Source organism: Plectropomus leopardus, chromosome 22 (assembly GCF_026936395.1).
Source record: "Plectropomus leopardus strain MGB_pleo_1.0 chromosome 22, ASM2693639v1, whole genome shotgun sequence".
Lineage (NCBI taxonomy): Eukaryota > Metazoa > Chordata > Actinopteri > Perciformes > Serranidae > Plectropomus > Plectropomus leopardus.
Genome location: NC_142197.1, coordinates 25,441,536 through 25,465,022, shown reverse-complemented (window position 1 = coordinate 25,465,022; position 23,487 = coordinate 25,441,536). Strand labels below are relative to the sequence as shown.

The window sequence follows — 23,487 nt, the reverse complement described above, 5'->3', positions numbered from 1 at the left end:
GGCTCCATTTATGCGAGCTCCAGATAGTGACTGCTACCTTCCCTAGCACATGCATCACACTTGGTTATATACTACAACTCACATACAAGGCTCAAGCTAAAGGAAATAAGAATGAATTGGAAGAATAAACAAACAAAGTTACTTGGGTGGCAGCATAGTCTCACAAAAAGAGACTCAAACAGGCCACTTCCACTCCTAAATACCGTCACACTTCCTGGATTTTCTCCTGAGAGGACTGATTGGTGGATCTCTCCACCTTGAAAATATGCTTTCACTAATTTGACAACTATTCCCAGCACCGTAAGATACTCAAAAGCACTCCAAATAAGGCTATGTGGCACTGAACCAAACACGTTAGCCAGATCTAAACATACTACATGCAGGTCTCTTTTCTCCCTCTTAGCTGCCTGAATCTTGTGCCAGATCATGCTAGCATGCTCTAAGCACCCTGAAAAACCTGGTATCCTTCTGCACCATCGAATCTATGAAGCTATTCCTTTCTAAGTAACCAGCTAATCTCTACGCTACTACACTAAAGAAAATCTTCCCCTCCACATTCAGGAGATAAATCATCCGGAACGGGCTAAGACCTGAGGACTTCTTCTCCTTAGGGATGAAGACATGCCCTGCGCCATGCTCTTGGGATAATTTGTTTCTCCCAAACTATTCTCAGACAAAACTTCCACAAAAACTTAAGGATGTCAGATGCACTTTTATAAACCCAGTAGGGGACTCCATTAGCCTTTGCACGCCTAACCACCTCAACTTCTTTCCACCTAGGTGACCTAACATCTAACTCCTGACTTATCTCTCCTAATGGAGGCATATCAGGTGGAAGACCTCCACTCCTATTCTCCTCTAAGTATGAATAAGTCTTTTTCAAACACTCTTTAACCTCTAGCCTTGTTGCCTTAAGTTGCCCTCCTTTTTCCTGATTAAACAAACCTTTTGCCAAAGGGGTCCCCGAAAAAAAGCTGTCCTTGCATATTCTTTTTTCCTCCCTTTTTTTTCCTAAGATGCTCTGCCCTTCTAAGTGCTGCCAGCCTGCCTCTCAACTCTTCTTGCAAAACACTGATTCCCTCCCTCTCTTCGTCTGTAACCTTTTTCCACTTATAGCTAAACAGTACACTTAAACATGTCTGAAAACATTAGAGTCAAGATACAATGCAGTAAAAGAATCTGGATTCATATTTGATTGCTGCCCATAGCTTGACAGTTTGACCACAGTTCAGGAGCAGTGATTGACATGATTGACAGCTGTGTTAGAGACTGCTCGACTCTTATTAGAGGTACTATGAGGAGACAGGAGAGCATGATTTGTTTTTGTCACAGATTATCTGCCTCGTGGTCTACTTCAAGGATATAGTAACATTTACAAAAATAAAACTTAAAAAAATCATATTGTTTTTGTTATTGAAAAAAAAAGTTACCAACTGTAGCTTTGAGTCACTTAAATGAACATCTAGCGAAGTAATTCAATTTCCAGCACAACTGGATTTGTATAAGATGGCTGCTTATCTTATATGAGTAGTCCTTTCATCTTTTTAATCTCTTTTAATTCGTTTTTTTAATTTTACAGGATTGGTTAATTCTTTACTTACAGAGAGAAATTAATTATTTTAGTCCCGTCCTGATTTCCAGTTTCAACACAATCAGTGCATCAAAATGAGGATGCAAGATGTCCTCAAACTGCTGTTTTAACATGCAGTTGGCTTTAAGGCCTTAAGTATTGCTTCAGTGCTGAAACAGTCTTTATAGGCCCTGTTCAGGAGTGATGACAGTGTTTTTTACTCTTCTGCATGATGAAACCCACATGAATTCTGATGATTCATGGGACAGTTTGAGCTGCAGAGTGAACGCTGCCTGACATGGCTCTGACTCACCTGCTGTGGCCTGTGTGACACATCAGACTGACAGCTGTCAGCTGAGTGTTAAGCCTATAGCACACCAGACACCAGACTCCCATGCACTAAAAGAAAAAGAATTAGATGGAAAACTGAAGAAGAAAAAAAACAGATGACATAAGTAAAAACACATATGTAAACATCAAATTAAATATGAATGATAACATAAACCGAATTGAATAATTTCAACAAATTAAGGAATAAATATCAAAGACATGAGACATCAACAGACTGGGCCTGCAGGTTGAAATGCACACAAATGAAATGCGGTCTGTGGTGTACATGCAGCATGTAGCCACATGGTGGTGCTCATCATCTCAAACTGAGTGTGAGAAAACCCTCATATCTTTTGAAAGAACTGTAACACTGACAGATAATTATAGAAGCCTTAAGTATTAAAAAGTTAAAAAAAAACAAAAAAAACAGTAAGAAATAAATAATTATCTGAATTATATGAAATGCTGTATATATATATGGCAAAATTTACAAACTTTCAGCTGTTTCCAAAGAATAAGTCAAACAAGAACAACTTAAATAGTTCAACACAACTAATATTAAAAGAGATGTCACAGATTTGACACAAAATGCCACTTTCAATGACTACTGCAGACTCAAAATGATTCAACCCCTTTATGGCCAGGGTACTTAGAGGAGCACTCTTTTGTTGTTATGACCTGCTGCAAACGTAATGCATAGCCAGACACCAGTTTCTGGCAGCATTCCTGAGGAATCTTATCCCATTCCTGTTGGGCAATGGCCTCCAGTTCACTAATATTCTGGGGTTTGCAGGCTGCAACTGCCTTCTTCAAATCCCACCAGATATTTTCTATGGGATTCAAGTCAAACGAGTTTGACGGCCACTGTAGAATCTTCCAAGACTCTGAAATCAAACCTTGGTGGACTTCTACAGACATACTGCTGATCCATAGGCCCGAAAAGTTCCACTTTTGTTTTATCACTCCCCAGAACAGAATCCTAAAACTTCTGTGGCCTATTTATATGGTTTTGAACATAATGGAGCTGACTTTTCTTGTGCTTATGGGTCAGTCATGGTGTGCGCCTTGGAGTCTGGGCATGGAGACCTTCAGTGTTTAGTATGCATCTTATTGTGCAAACTGAAACGCCAGTGCCTGCTGCTACCAAGTCTTGCTGCAGGTCTTTTGCAGTCACTGTAAGGTTTCTGACTACCTGCCCACTCAAGAATCTGGTGGCTACAGTTGATAACTTCCTCTTTCTGCCTTGTCCAGGTAGTGTAGCCAGTGATCCTTGAACTTCGAACTTGCAAACTATGCCTCCAACAGTATCTCTATGAACATTCAGTGCCTTTACTATTTTTTGTATCCTTTTCCTTGTTTGTGCAAGTCAGTAATCTCTTCTCTCGACTTTTTGGACAATTCTCTTGACTTAGCCATATTTCTGACATGCAATCAAATGTCACTATCAACAAACTCTACCCTGTCAAGGTATTTGATGTGTTCTAACTCAAGCACACCTAATGCAACTATTAAAGCCCTTGATTAGTTGCATCTGGTGTGCTTGAGACAACATCTGATTTACAAATGTGGGTTGAATAATTTTGACACTGCAATAGTCATTAAAAGTGGCATTTTGTGTGGAATTTGAAGAAACCACTTATAATATTAGTTGTGTTGAGCTATTTAAATTGTTCTTGTTATTTTTGGATTTTGCAAACTGTGGCAATGAGGGTTGATTGGGTTGGCCCCTGCCTCTTAACGCTGTGCTCCATCCATAATGGTGGGTAAAATGTGTTATTTTGTCCAGTGTTTTGGTGTCAGGGTTTGATGTGTGAACAGTGTCTCATATATAATCGTCCTGCTTTCAAAGGCGACTGCTCGGCTCAGTCTGGGGCCTGTGAGGGTCAAAGTACTGACAACTATCTAAAAGTGCTGATGTGAAAATCTGTCTTGTGAAACTGGTTTCAAGACTCTCTGAGCCTGTGCGTCTAATCCTGTTCTGGTTATAATCTTATTATAGTGCACAGAATGAGTGAGCAGGTGGAGCATTAATGTATTTACACCACGTCAGATTATCAGACCTGCTGTACGGTGTGTATTAGAGTTTCAATACAGTGTCCAGTTTCACTGAGAGCATTCATACTGCTCACAACAGGTCAGTGACCTCCCCAGAAACTCATTGAACCCTATTGCCTTTACGCATGGTAAGACTCATGTACAACACAGTGGAATAACCCTGCAGTGATGCTTTCATTTACAGATTTGTTATTTCCTAATCACTTCTTGAACTGTTAACTTTGATAACCCTTTGAAACCTGAGCAAATGGGCTTGACTTCAAAAACATGGGGAGAAGGCAATGAGCGACTTTGGAGGAAGTGACCCAAAAAGAAAAAATAGTACAAGAAATATATCTAAGAATTAGAATAAAATAAAATAAAAACAAAGAGGAAAAAAGTTGTTTAAAAGGCTACATTTTTTTATAATAAGAACATTATGATAATAATTCTGTAAAGTATTTTTAAACATATAATTATGATTATTATACATATAGTTTTTGGACATTTTCCACTTTTTTTTTTTTTCAGAAAACTTCTTGCCAAGTTGCCCATTACCATTTTTCCTATTATAAAAAGAAAGCAACCCAGTCTGCTTGCGAGGGTATCTGAAAGCACAGGAGAACACAGAGACAGCGTTCTGAGGCGGCCATGTGAGTTAGTTTAGCTGTGCTGAGGTTATAAGCAGCTGTTGGTTTTCAGAGTCCCTTGAAAAAAACTACTCCATTTAAATTATTGAAATATTTATTTATTTGTAATTCTCCATATGTGTTGAACTGTTTGCTGTGCAATTACTAAAAGAGTTTTAGGCTGGCTTGGTAATAATTAGGAATTAATGAATCTGAAGTTTATCAATCTGAATGTCCTAGGAATTTAGGAATTAATTTCAGAGTTGTAAACCATAGTGTTGCCGCAAATCTTAAGCGATATTTATGAAATGTCAATAAAACATAATTGTGAGATGAATGTGTTTCCACTGAGGGATGTTCTGTGACTTCTCCTCTGGTGATAACATTCCAAGAAGCATGGTGACGGATGTTCAAAACATTAGTAGCTCTGTTTTTATTGCAGCCACCACAGTAGCCGTCATTATTTCCAATCCAAGGCCATGTAAGTGTGTTATGGAGCCATAATGGAAAGGCAAGCCCTTTATTCGTGAGAGCAGCTTAAAATAACTAACACAATAACAAAGATATTGATCCCAGCAGCTTAACATCAGATTCCACAACACAGTAAGAAATGTATTATGTGTGATGTAATTATTGTCTACCTCCCTGGTCTTAAATAGCTTTGTAAGAGGAGCTCTGGCGAATCAGTCGATATCATGAGATCACTGATATGAATCGGCCCGACATACTGACTCTAAGAAAGGCACTTTAATGACATTCATGCTCTCTCTCCTCTCAGTCTGCTCTGCTTCTGTCTGCATAGTTCTTTCTCTCAAATGTATCCGAGACTTATTTGCCATTACCGCAGTGCTTCCATCCGTGCGCTAGCAGGAATCACATTGGCTTCACTTCTTCATGGAAATTTAAACTGGACTGTGACTTAAGTTTTCCATGTACTGCTTCTTGTATGCTGCATTTGTGTTTTTCCTGTTCAGCACGCAGAGACTAAAAATATATATGATTTTATGCAAGACAAGAATAGTTAACTTGTTTTTAAACTTATATTTCTGCATACAGTCCACACTGTTTTGAATTCATAGTGCTGTTATATATTGTTTACAGTGTTGTACCTGTTAATTAAAGGCAGCATTTTTATTGCAAATTAAAGGAGCACTTTACCTCATTTTACACATAAATGCAATGGTTGCATTTTGGTGACATTTTATACATACCACAGTAAGTCTGCAGCCCATGGATGCTCTTTATTACTCTGCACTAAGATTTATTACTGCTGATAATTACGATACTCACCACTGCCCTTATTAAACATGTTCAAAAAGCTAGATTACTCTGCATGTGCAGGTTATTTTCACTAAACTTCTGAAATCCAGTTTTTCTCACTGTGCACTTGCATCCTGGAATAATATGCAGAATAATCTAAGGTTTGCCTCACTTTTATTCTTAGGGCAGTTTAAAATTTCATTTGCTCCGATCTCATCTCCAGCTGTTTATGTGTCGGTTGATTCAATTGCTTAAATTTTAACTGCTTTAGGTATTCTAAAGGGATTTATAGGGATATATTGGCAGAGATGGAATATGCTATAATAATCTCCTGAAAGTAAGTGTAATTGTTTTTGTCACCTTTGAACAGTGAAATTCAACTTGGGACCCGCAGGCCAAATCTGGCCCCCAATAGGTGCCCCACCCCCCAACCATCTTCTACTTCACAATAAGAATAAAGTGATTTACACTGGGAATATTTATTGTACTTTTAGTATACATAAAGTGCCAGAGTGCATAAAACAACATCAAAATAGAGCTTGTTTAAATATTAGACATCCTAAAATCTGGGAAAAGTCCTAAAATCCTAGAACCTTACTGAAATCTTGGAAATATACTAAAATCTTGGAAATGTCCTAAAATCCTAGAAACATCCCAAAGTCCCAAAAATGTCCAAAAGTCCTAGTAATGTCCCGAAATCCGAAAAACATGCTAAAATCCTAGACACATCCTCAAAAGAAGCATCCCTAAGCAGAACTGAGTATCCCTGCTTCAAAATGACCCGTTTATATCCACACACATAGCAGGTCCTCCTCCACAGAGTCCGCCATGTTTTTGCACAGTAGCCCAGAATGGGCAAACCAAATACTGGCTCTAGAGAGGGCCATTCATGTTTTCATGCCAGCCACCATAATTCTCCTACATGCTTGGCACATGGGAAGTTGATCAATCACTCAGTCACTTATTTGTCACATTGAATTACACAAGGTACAAGTGAAATGTGATCCCATCAGCTCCAAAAACTTGTGCTCTGTAATTTGTGCATGTTTTATATCGTTTGTTTCATTGTTTGCAGATGGTTCTGGTAATCCTCGGTTTCTGGTTGTGGAATTATTTAAAGTTATGATATAAAAATAATTATTAAGTTATATATTTGTTACTGACATGATGTAATTGAACTGTCTACACATTCTGACACCAACAAGACAGCTGCATAGTCATTCCTCCATAACATGGGCATCGCTGCTCTGCAGCTGCATCTGCACAGTGTCAAGCAGTGATCCACAGCAGGAAGAGGACAGCACCACACACTCCCACCATTACACCAGTCCTTTTTCACCATAAAGCACACTCCTCCTCTCCTTCTTGCCAAAGTCCCCTGCTCTGTCAGATTGGCAAGTTGTAAAACCTTCTCCTGGTTGAATGGCACTAACCAGGATTTAATCAAATTTTGATGAATCAGAGGATATTACACTTCCTGATGTCTATCTGGAAACTTATGTAACACAGAAATCATACAGTTTATTTTCTAGCGCCTGTACAATGGTTAACAGAACGCTGGCGTCTTTTCTTCTCATCTTTTCTGTGACATTTACTGATGTTTACATTGAAAAAACCTCGACCTGGCTAGCTAGCAGCTAGCATGCTCGATGTAAACTGGAGGAGAGTTTACAGACTGGTGAGTTGATGTCCTCTTCCTGATGAGTGACTCTTAGCCACACGCCACCACCGTTCAACATCAATCTGCTTGGTAGCAATCTGCAAATTATGCTATGCTATTTTTTTTTATTTATTCAAAACCAAACCTACAAAACACAACTTTCGTAAACATTTACCAACATAACTTTACATCAACTTCTTAACATGACAATGCCCATCCATGATTCTTTTTCTGAAGCTAACCCACATAACCTTACTTTCCTAAACCTTATCTGTGAAGAACGTTACATGACAACACACAACCATAGCCTTGTTAGCAAGAAGAAGTCAGCAGAAGAAGAGTTTACAGATTGGTGAGTTGATGTCCTCATCCTGATGATGAACTACAGTCACATGCCACCCCCTTCCAACAACAATCTGAATGGTTTAAATTTGCAACCTCAGCTACTAGATGCCACTAAATCTTTTCATTTTATCATTCTTATTTTGCATCACCATTTTTAACTACATTTTCTTACTGAGTCCCTGATACCTATAATCTTTTGTTTTGTTTTGTTTTGTTTTGTTTTGTTTTGTTTTGTTTTGTTTTGTTTTGTTTTGTTTTGTTTTGTTTTGTTTTGTCTTTCTTTATACTAAGCCTTATTGTAAATGAGGTTTCTACCTTAATGTATCTCCGAATTAAAATAAAGGTTGAATGAACATAAAGATTATTATGTATGACAGAGCCTGTAAAAAAACAGATATTTAATGTCCACTATGGCTCTAGAGGAGTTTTTTCAAGTCAGAGAAAAATTATTGGTACTAGAATGTTTAACAAAAATACCTTTCTGATCATTACTGAAAACCCTAAAACTAGAATTTATTTTTTTCCTAAATTGTGTATTTTGGGCTAAAGAACCAATGACATAGTATGATTTTTTTTTAAAAAGGGTTGTTCCTAATCTATTTCCTCCCCCACTCACCCCTGCAGATGGACAGCGCCTCCGAGTTGCAGCACTGCTCAATGAGCTGGTTGCAGCTCTCCACCATGCCCTCCAGCTGAGCTTTGTCGCAGGAAACACCCAGAAACCGCGCTAACTGTTCCACCAACGTCCCCAGATCCTGCAGAGGAGAGGAGAGGAGAGGAGAGGAGAGGAGAAGAGAAGAGAAGAGAGGAGAAAAATGGGGAGTTATGAATGCAATAATCACACAAAAACAGAGCACAAACTGCCTCCCTGTTGAATTCTTAAATAACAGCGAGGCAGTGATTCTGTTTCCCCAAACAGCATCCACCCACAGCTGAGAAGAACACACAGCTCACTGTGCTTAAACTATCTGTGCGGCACAAAGCAGAGAAACACTGAATACAAACATATGACAAGGACAGATTGTACAGCTCATCTAAGGACGGTAGAAAACAGGCTATCAGTCTGCAGAACTGGGTTATACACATGCATGTGTTCTAGGCAGGTTTAGTTCGAGGCTACTGACCTGAAGCTTTCACACATGAAGCCAAACTCTCTCTGCGATGACATGTAAAAAATGTCTGCAGCAGCTCTGTTAGCAATGCTGGGAGAAATGGGTGAGTTGAGTGTGCCTGTCCTTAAAGCCCATTTGCCAGCCTATAGAGTCCCATTGTGAACCCGGAAATGTTGAGTACCCCAAAGTTTTATACTATAAATGCGTAGTATGGGTCCCCAACATTAGGAAACTGCCAGATTCTAAATTGCATATGCTGGGCAATTTGCATAATTTGCACTGCTTGGCCAACTTGGACATTATATGGGTGATTTGGGGGATTTTTGAAGATGCTGAAGCCATTTCTGATATTTTCAAAATTCAAAATGTATGTTTTAAACCAGAAGTCTGCATACTTACCAAACATAACTGCAGTTGGGCTGATATTGATTATTTTTTTATTAAATGTATATGTTTTAGAGGAAATTAAACTGACTGGATTAGACAGGTAACTTACTCTATCTTATTTATTTGAAGTAATTGAAATAACTTCTCATTAGTTATTAACTGTACTATATTTATAACATGAATAGAACAATGCTTTAAGTTAACATCTAAATTCACAGACCATCACACTGAGTTAATGCACAGTTGGTAAATGTTGGTTAAAAAAAAAAAAAGTCCTGAAACCGTTTCTTTCCAGAAATGGATTGTTAATGGATTATTCTAAAAAAAAAAAACAAACAAACAAAAAAAACAGAAAATGTCCAAATAGGCCAAGCAGTGGCTGAAATACTGTCAGTATATGTGATTATACTTAAAATAATCTTGGAAACTGATTGCCTTAACAAAGGAAAGTAAATATACCTAAAAATTTAATTTAAACAGAACTTAATTTAAACAAAACTTAATTTTAAGTAAAATTAAGAATTAGACACAGAGTTAACATAAATTAAGATTAACAGTTACATTTACCTACATTTTCAAGGCAATTGATTTACTTTATTCTTTTTTTTTCCTGTAAAATCAACTTGCGCCATTTTTGCTTCTGTGGGTTGCAGGAGTGAAAATGAGTCAACCTCAACATTTCTTGTGTTATGGTTTCAAAGTAGTGAAGACAAGCGGGAGAACAAGAAGACACAAAACTGGATGCTGACTCTATGGGATGGTTTTTATGGCAGTTATCATGTTTTTCCTAAATGATGTACACATTTTCAAAGCATTATAATATCTCAAATTGCTTGAAAAATAGTGCCTATGGCTTGTGTGAATGGGATACAAAGTTTGCCTTTTTGGCTGAGTCTGGAATGTTACCTGCTTCAGTTGTGGATATTTATATGAAGTAGAGGATTAACAGTCAGCATCTGATGTATGTGTCATATGTCTTTATCAGACACAGGGCATCTTTAAAATGATTTTATGCTTTTTGAACAATTCCAAAGAAAAGTCAAATGTTGATGATCATTTGTGTTACCTAAGAAATCTGTTCTAAGAAAAGCCTATCTGCAAAAGACAGGGCATGTTTGTGTCCTCGTAAATGTGATAACCCCAGATAATGCAAAAAGGGTTCGGAGTTTTATGTAAGAATGTTTTGCATAAAAGACAGATAGGACACGTGTCTGCCACCTGACACAGAGGCTACATGCTCTATGTGTTGGTCCGGTTTTACTTAATAATTAAATATAGTTCATAGTGAGAGTCAATTGTGAAAAAAACTCACTCATTTCACTTCTTTTGGATTCAGAAAAATGGGATTAAAAACAAGAAATAATGTAAAATTGTAATCTGTGGGCTACATTGCTAGCAAGGTAAACTTCATGTGTTCAGAAAAACATGTCAAAGTGGTTAAAGATAAGGGTTAATATGAGGAGTGTGCATGTTTAGAGAGTCCCCTCAGTAGACACAGGTTAAAAAGTAACCTCCAACCAGAGAGTACACAGTTTCATTCATTAGAACAACACCTTCGCTGGAGAGGGTCTCTGAATTAAAAATCTAAATCTAAATTAATCTAAATTACACCAAACGTCCCAAGAGTCTGGGTGACTGAGTGATGCCCTGGAGTTACATCACAGTCAAAATAGGAGATAAAAACAAATAGAAGAGATGGTGATGATGTTACCTTGTACATATCTTCATATTTCAAAAAAAGGACATTGGAGTCCATGCGATGTTCCCAAAATTCCTGAACATGTTCAAACCAGGAGCCATATCCCACTAAGACAGAGAGAGATACAGAGATAGACACAGAAAGAGAGACAGCTAAATTAATTTACAGTAGTATTTAGACAAAGAACTTAAAACCAGAAGGAAGGTCACAGTGGCCCAATTTTCCAGTGACCTCCATACTTACGCTTGTCATTCATGAAGCGCCGGCAGAACTCCTGGAAGGTTCCCCGGTAGCTCATGGTCCTGAGAGAGCGGTGGAACTGGTAGTAAGACACCACCAGATCCTTAGGGTTACGAGCCATGTAGATCACCTAGGAGACAACCACAACAATACTCAACAATACTTAGAGTCCAAAACGTAATATTATTCCCATGCAATGCTGTTGGAGTGCAGTCCTGCAAAAATGCACAATGTCCTCTTTCACAGACTGCATATTAGAGAGTAGACTATGTTAGACAATGCAAATATTTCTTTCTGAATCACTACACAATTTTAAATAAAATCATAATTTTAGTGTCAACTGAACCTTTTGATAGAACAAAAATGTAATCGGCATTTAGGATCTATTAATTGTATCATATGTAATACATCTAGTTTTAATGCTTATTTATTAATCTCAATTTTTTGTTGTTTTTTTCTTAACAAAATGAAAATGCACACTGGCTTAGGGAATTGTACTGTAAATGGCTTTCTCATTTCAAAGCATTTTTTCACACTTTTGTGACTAACCCTTTACTCTGCTGTATTGTATCTCCATATGTGCTTACAATAGAGGTTGCATTGGCATCAATGCATCATCATGACTTAAGTGTCCTGCATTGACTTATGTTATGTGTTGTTAAATGATATACAATTCATTGCACAATGTACCTGAAACATACCTCAAAATATCAACACATCTGTAATCTTCTAAATGAGTATGTGACAAATGTAATTTCATTTTTAAAACTTTGTTTTGTCAATTTTTAAACTTTGTTTAAAAATGACTAATAAATCTACCTTCTACCTTCTTTATGTATTTAAAAGTCCCAGGTATTGTTTACGGCTGTCCAGTGTCAGTGCACTGACCTTGGCCTCTCCATTGTGCATGGCCGTGGGGAGGAATCGATAGGGAAGATGGCTTTTGATCAGACGAGGAGATGTCAGCTCCTGTGGAAACACAGAGGAAGTTATTACTTATATCTGCTCTGCAGCTGTTACATGGGTCTTATCTTATCTGCTCAGAAAGTCAGGTGAACAAGATCTCTATTTCTTGGAAAATGCGATGAAGTTTTTCACTCAAGGAATATTCTTGGCCTCAGTGGATTTCCATGATAACTACTAAAAATAAAAAATCCATAACCATCTTAAACTAAAAAAAACCAAGATGTGACTCCACACACGCAGGTTTAATAAATTAATTCCACATTAAATCTATATGACAGGTTATATATGTAATGTTTTCCCTGTTTTCTTCTATACGGAGCATGCACAGGTGACAAGCTCCAGCCACAATGCTAACACGCTGTGTCTGTTCTGAATGTGCTGTTTATATGAGATTTTGGTCTTTTTTTCTCGTCTGAACGAGGTTGAGTATTAAAGGTGCAGTTGATCTGGTAATACAAAAATAAAACCGAAAGAGATGTGTGAATACTGGCTATTATAGCTATTTCTTTTATGTTGAAAGACATCCTGGTTTCAGATGCATTTTACTGAAAGTATAAACTGTTAAGTTTTTCCATATTCCCCTGTTTTTTATATATTTTCAAGTAGTGCTTAGGAACTCTAAATGGAAATGCCAGGATGCAAAAGTAAAAAAAAAAAAAAAAATTTATTTTGAGAAGACCTAACCAGCAGAAATTGACACATCCAAAACAAGCATCCTGGAACAGCAGCTGCCTTTGAAGCCAACATGGAAAAGTGGCCAAAGTGTGACTGGGCCCATAAATACTTTTTCACACTGACGTACATTGTTAAAGAGACGTCTACTACTCATTGGATACATTTTTTTGAGCAACACAACCCTTGCAAAATGATTTATTTCACAAACAGGGTTGTGTTCCATTTGGTCCAATAACATTCAAAAGTCTTGAAGAGCCACATGAAATCATTTTACCCCATTTAAACTTCTCGCAGCGCTAAACTGGACATTTATTCTCGAGTGCATCTGCTCTGTGGACTCAACGATACGGAGGCAGAATGGAAGACGCAGCAAATTTCACTTTTTCAATTTCACCTTTCATAGGAATTAATGAGGCCCCACATCCAAGGCTGTATCCAGTTCTCTTTATATATCTGTGGTCTAAAGTTGGAGGGTTATAGAGTATCATGGTTTGAAGCATAGGGCCAATGACCAACCTGCCATACCTGACAAGCTGGAAGTGAGAACATGTTAGCTCTGTTTACTGGCAAGTCTTCTTAAGGAGCTTCTCTAGTGCTTTGCATTGCACTCAAGGAGATAGGGGATTGTGAGAGTGTAAGTTTCAGAGGCTCAGTTATACTCATTTGTAATGCCTAGTGTGAATCACCCTTTAAAAAGAAAAGAAGGTTTGTATCCCAAGCTAAGATGACATCATCTGTGATTTCTTTTTCAGACTTTGGAAGGGTGAGGACATTATGCAAGTGTTATCACAGTCCCCATCATGAGTCATTTGACATTAAGAATCAGTGCTGTAATAAAAGGGCAATGGAATTACAAAGTATAATTAAAGTTTACAGTTTTGGTTGCCTTTAAAACAGAACACCCTTAACAGTGGAACAGTTTCAAGAACTGTGGGCTGAGATAGAGACCTCCTCGATTAACTCTAGTTATTCAGAAAAGACCTTTTCCTACTCGTTTTAAAGTGCTTTAGCCATTGTCAGTGTGGAAGGATTTAAGTAACTAACACAATGCAAGGCACCCCTAAAAGGTAGCACAAAATATACATTTGCTGGGTAACAAGGACTGGATTACTCAATCCCCTTTCCCCTTGCTTATACCTTTTAAACCTAAAGGTAGCAGTTTATTGCTGCCATTATGAACTTTACAGACTTGTAGGTCAACAACTTTTGTTTGAACCAAACCAAGGATATCACTCATGAGTCCAGTCTTTTTACACGTCACCAAGTCGACACTTGGAGACGATCGGTCAGTAACCTTTCACGCCGATTTATGATGTTCTATGTATCCTTAGCGCATATTCCTATAACATCCTGAGTTCCGAGTGAGATGTTAAACACGTACATAATGTGCAAGACGCATCATTAGCAAAATAAGCTGTTAATGCCATGGCTGAACACTTCCCGCTTGGAACCAATGACAGTTTCAAAAACAGGGATTCAGAGAGCCAGACAACCAATCCTGTCAACTTGGAGCTTTCGATATAATTTGCATAAAACTATGGCAAAAAAAGGCATCAGAGATGTGCTGGCACATATGAACTCTGCCAGGAGGTGGTGTTACTGTTTTCAGTGTGTTTTGTCTTCTTCTTCTTCTTCTTCTTCTTCTTCTTCTTCTTGTGTTGCAACAGCCATTTTGAATGATGTCAGTCAGACAGGTGACAGGAAGTCTCACATGTTTAGTTTTTGCCAGCAGATACAGAGGTTGAGGTAGTTTCAAACAAATCTGCATCCATCCTTCTTTTTTGCCTTATAGAGAGCATTGCCTGTGAGTATTTTTTATTTTGACATATCTTTAAGGCATCATCACTGAATGTTTAGGCATTTTGATTGTTTTCTTTATAGTTAATTTGGTGGTTATGCAGCTGTATATTGGCTATGTAAATTTCTGAAACATGGTTGTAGTGTATAGTGAATAGTACTAATTCATACACTTACTTTAAGTTGCTCAGGCTATAAATGTTTCACAATTCTTCCATTTACATATATTTTTGTCGTTTTTATATTTATACCACAGCTAAATGCCTGAAGTTTGTGTTTTTTGTTTTCTTTATGTTACACTCTGTCAATAATTGAATCTTTTTAAAGAGGATAGTACAACTGTCATTTGTCGAGGAGTTTATCTGTCTGCATAGTCGCATTCAAGTCGAACACTGAGGGCAGAATAGGAGGAGAAGCCAGGTGTACTGAAGCTACTGTACGTAATGTATTATGCAAGTCAAGTTTCACTTTCACTTAAACTTATCAAGTTGTGATCAGGAATAAGGTTTATCCATTAGAGACACATCATTAGCTGCTTAACTACATAGTCAAGCCGAAGGCTCATGTTATTTATTACCAGCTCGTTCTCATTCCCAAGTCATTAAATACCAGTGATGATGGTCAGTTATTTTGGTGTCCGATGCCAAAAGCCACCTTCCATGGTGGTAAATCATACTAATCTGGATGAACAAGGCCAGATGTTACATGTCAGAGCTATATGATACACCACCAGGTAGTGTCAGTTTCAAACACTGCCAGTAACAATTTAATATAAGGAAATGGAAAGTCTCTGCAGGTTGGGAGGGAAGGGTCCAACAAACCCCAAACTTTCACCCAGGAGCCCGGTGTTCACTTCTCATATGAATGTTAAGCCAAACCATGATGTGTTTTTTCTAAATCTAAGCACATGCTCTTACTGCAGAAGGAAATAAACATAAATACAAGGAGTTTTACTGATGTAAGTTTTTTTTTGAAAAGTGCTGTATGCATCTAAGTTGTATTGTATAACTTGTATTATACATATCCTGTGAAAATAAAAATGCATTTTGAAAAGACACAATGCATTTGCAATTTAACAGTAATTTGACACGCCCTCCTAAAATGTCAACAAGGATACCACGGGCGTCATATATAGATGTGAATGTCCATTGACCAAGCATTGATGTATGACTAGTTGAAATGTGTTAATACCACCGTTTCATTGTAGAGTGATGAGCAGAGTTGAAGGTAAGCAGGTTGGTTTGAGATGCAGGACTGCAGTTGAGAAGTGGGTGGAGAAACAGGTGGCAACCAATTATATTCATAGATCTATGCATACAAAATGAGACTAAGCTGTTGAGTTACATGTAAGCAGTTTAAGGCATGAAGAGATTTTTTGTCATTAAAAGAAAACCTCTTGTGTAATTTTGGTGATCATAGATGAGTTTTTGGGGTTAATTATTTCTCCAGAGGAACATTAAATCAACCTAACTGTTTGGACAGACAGTCCTTGAAGTGGCAAACTAGGTGTTGGTTTCTTCTAATGCTGCTGAACCCAGCAAAACACTGCAGGGCCACGACAGAGCCTGAAACTCCTGCACTCCAAATAATTATCATGCAGGCTCAAGAAAAAATGAATTACTGCTAATCATATTTCAGCTACATTACCTGTATGATGTCCAGGCCAGGTTGGGGGTACTCTAAGACAGGCAGCTGTTCATCAATGTTCATAAGGCCGATTTCATCTGGGTCTGCTCCCTGACTCACGAGATACACAACCTCCTGAAGTAGACTGGTGCCTACAAGGAGAGAACAAGAGCACCATCAGCCCTGGGATGTCAGAAGAAGAACAAGGAAAATGGCTGGACACTAAGAATGAACTTAGAAAAAATGAAGGCCAAACTAACTGTGGGAGTTGGTTGAGACCGAACCAAAGCTCAAAGCACAATGAATCCTCAAGCTGAACAGAAACATGACTCCAAATAAATGTTTGTCTGTATAATGCAATAGCTTGTTTTTTTGCAAAAAAGTTAGCGATAGTGGCCCAGTGGATGCAATTTTAGAAAATGACCTAACTGATTTAGATTCACACTCCATCACAAAAAGAACCAAATGTTAAATTTTTGGTCCACAAATTCATCTCCCTTGTAAAAATGTGGTGCCAACATTATCCACATTGCAGTTAAACCATGAGAAAATAAGTACTTGTTTAGTTTTTCCCACCTTTTCAGTCTGCCAAGTGACTCAGTCCTTAATTTGCTGCTTTTACCAACAGTCACTTATTAAGTATGAATGCCAATCAGTGCCTGCATTATGCAGACACTGATTGAGAGAGTCTTTCCTCATAATACTGCTGTATTCGTTGCCATGCCAGTCTGTGCTGGTGTCTTAATTTTGCTTTGCAGATATGTGGGAGTGTGACAGCCTGACATCCCACACACTTTTTTTTGAAAATTTTAAAAATGCTACATAGTGAAGGCTTGAGGCAACTGTCCCATCACACCATATGAAACCTTCTCATTCTGAAGTCGTCAAATACAACCTTTGCAGTGATTTTGGCATAAGATCCCAACACGTAAAGCCACCTTTTGCTGCTGTATGATACGCCACTGGGTAGTGTCAGATAAGAGCACAGCCTCACAGAACTGTTTGTGGTGTGATGATATGCCGCTGAACGGTGCCTGGCGCAGTAGCATGATATGCAGCCGTCATTTGAAAACACAGTGGGACAGAACCTATTATGGCCGCATCATACACCACAGGCTGGTGTCAGGTTGAAAGACTGCCGGTAACAACGTAACATATGGAGCACGAAGGTCCCTATAGAGTGTGCTGAAGTGGCAGTAGTTGGGTCCAACAAACCCCGGACTTTCATGCAGGTTTCCAGTGTTTGCTTTCTGTCAGAATGTGATGTTTTGTTTTGTTTATTTCGACACCTTATAACCCTAACTATCCGTGACAACAGCTTTTGTTGACATCCCAGCTTTGGTTGCCAAGTGCTTTTGTTGCCTAAACATAACTATGTGCTTTTGTAGTGTAATCCTACTATGTGCCTTTGATGACATCATGGTGTCAGGAGCGGCATCCTGAAACGTTAACAGCAGATGCAGAAGGATATGCAGAGCGTAACAAAAGTCCACTGACAGAGCAGCAGCTTGTGATGACTTGGGATGATAACATGTTGGAAACCTAAAAGACACTGCTTCATTAAGAGAGAAAAGCAACTACTCAGGGTTGGATCAAAGTATGATCAATATAGTAAAAAGAACGTATACATTTGCCCCCAACATCTGGGGCATCCGGGGGCTTAGTGGATAAAGCAGGCAGCCCATGAAGAATGGCACTGTTTGTGCCGCAGCAGCCGCAGGTTCAAGTCCAGCAGGCGGCCATTTGCTGCATGTCATCCCCTCTCTCTCCCCCTTTCACACTGCTGATCTGTCCTATCTAATAAACACAAAATTGCCAAAAAATATTCATTTGTAACCAACAAATGTGAGTGTTCACTCTCTCAACTTTTAATGATGCTCACATACTGTGTTTTACCACACTCGCGAATTTACAAATTTTTATGCAAGTTGCCAGGTTTGAAAAAACAAATCTAAACACCAGCCACACTGTCAAAAAAATGTAGACACTTTAAGTTAAAGCAGCCTGGCCTCACTCTTAGAGCATCAAAAGACAGCACTTTGGAAGTGGCCCTTGGTGGGGAAGCACAATGCACCCTTTAGTGCCTGTATGAGATACACCAGGTTTTCAGTCAACTCTACATCCATAATTTGACTGTCAGAACAGTAGACGTGGAATTAAAAAAACATGGAAGACCATTTAAAATGGGCAAGGTGGAAGGTAGATTGGTCCAACAGGCACAGGACTCAGGAGACGGGTGTTCCTGTCTTTTATCAATTGTTTTGTGTTGTTTGTAAAATGTGTGTCAAGATAGTTGTCTCCTACTGCAAACAAGTACAAATAAAGTAACCTAAACTTTTTGGGTGTGACCTTGGTTCAAAATACAAAAATTGAACTATGAATGAGAACTATTTCTTTTGAATCTGTGTGAACTGAACTTTGAGCCAACTCTTGTGAAGTGTGAAGGTGCACAAACACTGGCTATCAATGAGAGCATGCCAACATTCTGCAGAAAAGGGTTACGTAGTGAGGACTGAATGTTCATATTTAGAGGAAGATGATGTGTATCTGTGTGGCCTCAGGCATGCTGACTATGAAACCATATCAACCATTTTATCAAGATTTTTGTTGAAAAGTTGCTCTTCCTCTTGAAGAAAAACTTTTTCCCATTTTGTTCCAGTTATGATGCACTTTGCATGCATGAAAGGTTACATTTGATGCGTGAAAAACTGATGTACTATCAAAATTCTTAGTAATGTTTAAAAGCATAGTTCCTTGATATCAGCAGAAACAGCTTCTCATTTCTAGATGCATTGTTTCAGCTGAAATGACATCAGTTGGCTTTACATCGTAGACCGGATAAAATAATAAATATTGCCATGATGTCACCCATTGGTTTGCGAACTCCAGTTTTGAAGTTTAGGCTGTTGTCATCTTGGATTTTTGGAGCAATTAGTGGCCGTATTTGGACAAGATCGAGGCATCTCGTCCAAAGCTGCTAGCTTGGTAACAAATATTACATTAATATTAAGGTGAAAGAAGTATTCTTCAAAGTTTTACACTGAATTTACTCTGATAAAGAAGTGTTGAAAAATTTTTAAATAATTATAGACGATACATGTGCTTTTTGTAATTCAGATAGAGAATTATATTTGTTCTTTAACTGTGGTCATTCAGGTTTATTTTAGACCTGCAAAATTTAATAAATAGGAAAATGGGGGCTAATGTACAGATTCATGATGCCATATTTTGTGCTGTGTGGAATGGATTACAATATTACCTTTATGATTTAGCTTCTGATTATTCTTGGCAATTTCCATATCCACAGACTTTTAGACTTCACAGACTTTCACTCTTTTAAATGAATGGACTTTTGATCTTACTAGCTTGTTTTATTTATTATTTTTTAAGCTGCTAGCTTGGTTAGCACTGTGAATTTACAGCTATGGTAAATTGTGATATTGCTAAATTTAAATATATATATATATAAAAGTATAAAACTATCAAAACAAAATGAACTATCCAGAAAAACTGAATATCCAGATACCCACGTAGAGGGTTTTGTAGTGCAACCAAATGCTGAACAAGACTTTTCTTGGCAACCAAAATGTTACAATTAACTTTTATTAACTGAAAATGCACAGAAATAGTGACAGCTACACCTAAACCTTTTACTCTGTGAATCTGGGGTTATGCCATGGTTACCTTGGTCCATCTGACCAGTGTTGTTGCTTTGGTAGCAACTTGTTAACTGATGGCACCCACCTGTCACTCAAAGCGGACACGCCCTCAGCAGGGTGGAAATTAGCACCAGCCACCATGATGGTAGAATATGCAAGTGGCTGCTAGATTTGCTTCACTCACCTGCCAAAAAAACAATAGTAATCTTTTGAGCAGCTGGTACATTTTGGAATCCACCAGCCACAGTGGCAGGTGAACAAAAACGTAAATTATGTCCAGAGTTTTTTTAACTGGTGGGAATTTGTAAGTCCAAGCAGAGATAACCCCAAATGACATCATCAGGGTTATTTTGTCAGGCTTCATAAAGCTCCTCCAGAGCCACAGAGGACATTATACTCTTAAACTGATTCCCCAGGCTGAGTTGTAACTCCCCATGACTAGAGATTATTTTGGCATGTAGGATCGAGCGCCTCTTTAAATTTGCATCAGTTTAATTTTGAAAACCTCTGCTTTGCACAGCAGTGCACAGCATGCAGCCAAAGCAGGGGAGGCTCTCTCCTCTGTGTCTGTGCTTCTTATTATATAAGCCCTGAGTGTGTGTGTGTGTGTGTGTGTGTGTGTGTGTGTGTGTGTGTGTGTGTGTGTGCACAGCGCAGAGCAGAGGTGTGCATCTTGCAGGGGGACATGATTGAGCATATGGCTGATGTCAAAACTAGTCATAAATGCATTGCGATCATAACTGCAGAGCAACCCCCCACACACACACCAATTCATTGTACCTCGCAAATCCCATTGGCCAAGACTGTCACATGTGAGCCTGTGGCCTCACAGCTCTGCAGCATGCATCCTAGCCATGTGGCCTGCCATGTGCTTTCTTTCTTCCCTCTGCACCAGAAGAGGGAGATACACCAACACAGAGCAGGTGCTTTTGACTGACTTCTTTGAACAGAAATGAATGCATCACAAGGCAGGTTTCCATTAACCCTCTAATTGCGCAAATTGAAATAACGAATATAAAAGGAGAGAAGCCCTTTAGCTCTCTCTCCCACTGAACACATCCAGCAGACAATGAGCAACGTTTATTTTAAGTGGTGATTCTGGCCACGCAGTGAGTGTTCGGTCAATATCATTACTGCATAGTCTCCATCAAAGTCCGACAGAAATATCGGCCTCTCTACATGCTCAGCTACGAGCTAGTTGCCATCTTTGTCTGATTTCTCTCTGAAAAAACCTGAACTGAAACAAAGCTGGGTGCTATAATACCAACACAATGAGCTGAAAGTTTGCTAAAAAGCTCTGCTACCCTGATAATTACTCTATAAGTGATACATTTCACATCACACATAGTCATTTGATCAATTTTTTCAAATGAAAAACTGATTTGTGCAAGTCTTAAAGTTGCTGGACACCCTGTAGGGAGCTCATGCAGACATGGGGAGAACATACAAACTCCACACAGAAGGGATCCTGACCATGGACTGAACCCTGTTCCAAACCAGGATTGAACCAGGAACCCTCTTGCTGTGAGGCAACAGTGCTAACCACAACACCACTGTGCCACCCTCCTAGGCACAAAATAATAATTTAAAAAATAACTCCTTCTGCAGTATATTTGAGATTATTTTGAGAAGAGCACTTTTCTTTCTACAGTCAGCATGGGAGGTAGTGAGTTCCAGAAGGGTCTGAATGAGTCATGGCTGTGTGCAATAAGCACAAGGTCTCTCTGGGTGGAATGGGAGAATGTTGCACAAATCTATGCTTGCAGGGCAAAACCTCAACAGGAAGCAGCACGGGCTGTTACAGTCGGGAGAGTTGGGCTCTTCTGCTTTCTCTCACAGTATCATGTAACAGAATGTGTACAGCAGTATGATGCAGCAACATGCTGCACTCCGCTCACTAACATCTGCAGACAAATATACACTACATTCATGCCAGTGGTGTAAGGTAGTTATGATGAGCCCAAGTGCACAATATTATGGGAATTACTGACTTTGCATCCAAACTACCAGCAGTTTATCCTGTCATCACATGATCAAATAAAAACCTGACATTGGGCAATATTATTATACATACTACCCAACAATCATTATTGCACATTATTGCATATCTATAACAAGAATGCCAAAGAAAACAAGAAATTATTTATATATTTTTTTAGTTTATGTAGAATAAGCATATCATTTTGTTATTGATCGCTACAGACTACTTTAACCAAAAAAGGAAAAAAGAAAACCATAGTACAGGTGGAGTTTGTCTTTTTGATGACGTAAATAAAAACTTTTTTAGTGTTGTTATTGCATATTATTGTATGTGTATTATTGCATATTTATATAGAATGTCAAAGAAAACAAGAAATTATTTAAGTTTTTTATAGTTTATGTAGAATCAGCATATAATTTAGGTAGGAAAAGTTGTAGTTTTATGGAGACCTTAATACTTTTCTAGCAGGGATTGTGCCCCACAAACCACCTTTTTTCAAACCTAGCTGAAGTGTTTTTGCGCCTGAACATATGACGTGCTGTGGAAACATAGAGTTTCCACAGCACATGTGCAAAAGTAATCCCAGCTCACAACGTGTAACTTTCTGAGAATGACGCAATGCAATGTTTCAATAATGTTTTTGTCAGCATATATATATATATATATGGAAGACTGACAAAATGTTTAGGTCAAAGTTGATTCATTTTCCTTGATGATGACTAACTTAGCTTTTAATTATAGCTGACTTTAGTTATATAGCCTACAGAACAAAAAAATGCCAATATAACCACTGTGCTGAAGTCACTACACTGGCTTCCAGGAAGTTTTGGATTGATCTAATAGTTTGTTTTTCAGGCTTGACAAGGTCAGGGACCCCAATACCTTTCTGCTATGCTCATGAACTATGACTTCAACTTCATCTGTCATGCTCCGGGCTGCTAGAACACGTAACCAAACGACATAAGGAGTGCTGTATCACCTTTTAAAGTTAAGTTGAAGACATTTCTTTTTAGTCACGCATTCCAGTAGTCTGGTTCAACAGTTTTAACTACTTATTTTAATTTATTTTATTCTATCGTTTTTAACCTGGGGGTGTTTTTACTGTTGTTGGTTTATTGATTTACCTATAGTTTGGTCTTTTTTGTTTTGTTTTACTTGTGTGTTTTCATCTTTTATTGTTCTATTTATCTTTTATAGTCAGTTAGCAGCTTTGTTTTGTGCTTGCAACTTGCTCCTTGTGCTTTGTGCAGCACATTGAGCTTTTACCTGGAATGTAAATAAACCTCTGTTTGCTTGCTTAAAGGTCTTCCCAAATTGGCATAGTTTTATTTTAATATTTTGTGGGACCCGTATGTGTGGGTCTTAAATTTATAATGTATAATGTATTAATAATGTCTTAAATTTGTCAAAATAAAAGTCCTCTGCTACTTTTAGATTTTTATCGAGGGGGCTGCATCCTCTGTGTCGCCCTGAAATCTCTACCTGTGGGTGTTCCTGTGCCACTGAGAGGCTAGACC

General features: G+C 38.3%; 1 protein-coding gene across 2 annotated transcripts in view; it reads right to left on the bottom strand.

Annotated features, from left to right (window-relative positions):
* sult4a1 (sulfotransferase family 4A, member 1) overlaps nucleotides 1–23,487 on the bottom strand; it is a 31,684-nt gene that overhangs the window by 6,414 nt on the left and 1,783 nt on the right. Inside the window, exons 2-7 of one of the 2 annotated variants that reach the window (XR_015775544.1) lie at nucleotides 16,352–16,482; nucleotides 12,155–12,235; nucleotides 11,270–11,396; nucleotides 11,039–11,133; nucleotides 8,445–8,583; nucleotides 1,884–1,969 (exon numbers count right to left, since the gene is read on the bottom strand). Coding sequence is in view for 1 of the 2 variants with exons in the window: in XM_042511569.2 (XP_042367503.1) it covers nucleotides 8,445–8,583; nucleotides 11,039–11,133; nucleotides 11,270–11,396; nucleotides 12,155–12,235; nucleotides 16,352–16,482 (573 nt within the window). In the remaining variant the exon portion in view is untranslated. The remainder of the gene's footprint in view (nucleotides 1–1,883; nucleotides 1,970–8,444; nucleotides 8,584–11,038; nucleotides 11,134–11,269; nucleotides 11,397–12,154; nucleotides 12,236–16,351; nucleotides 16,483–23,487) is intronic. The other variant, XM_042511569.2, reaches the window with a different exon arrangement.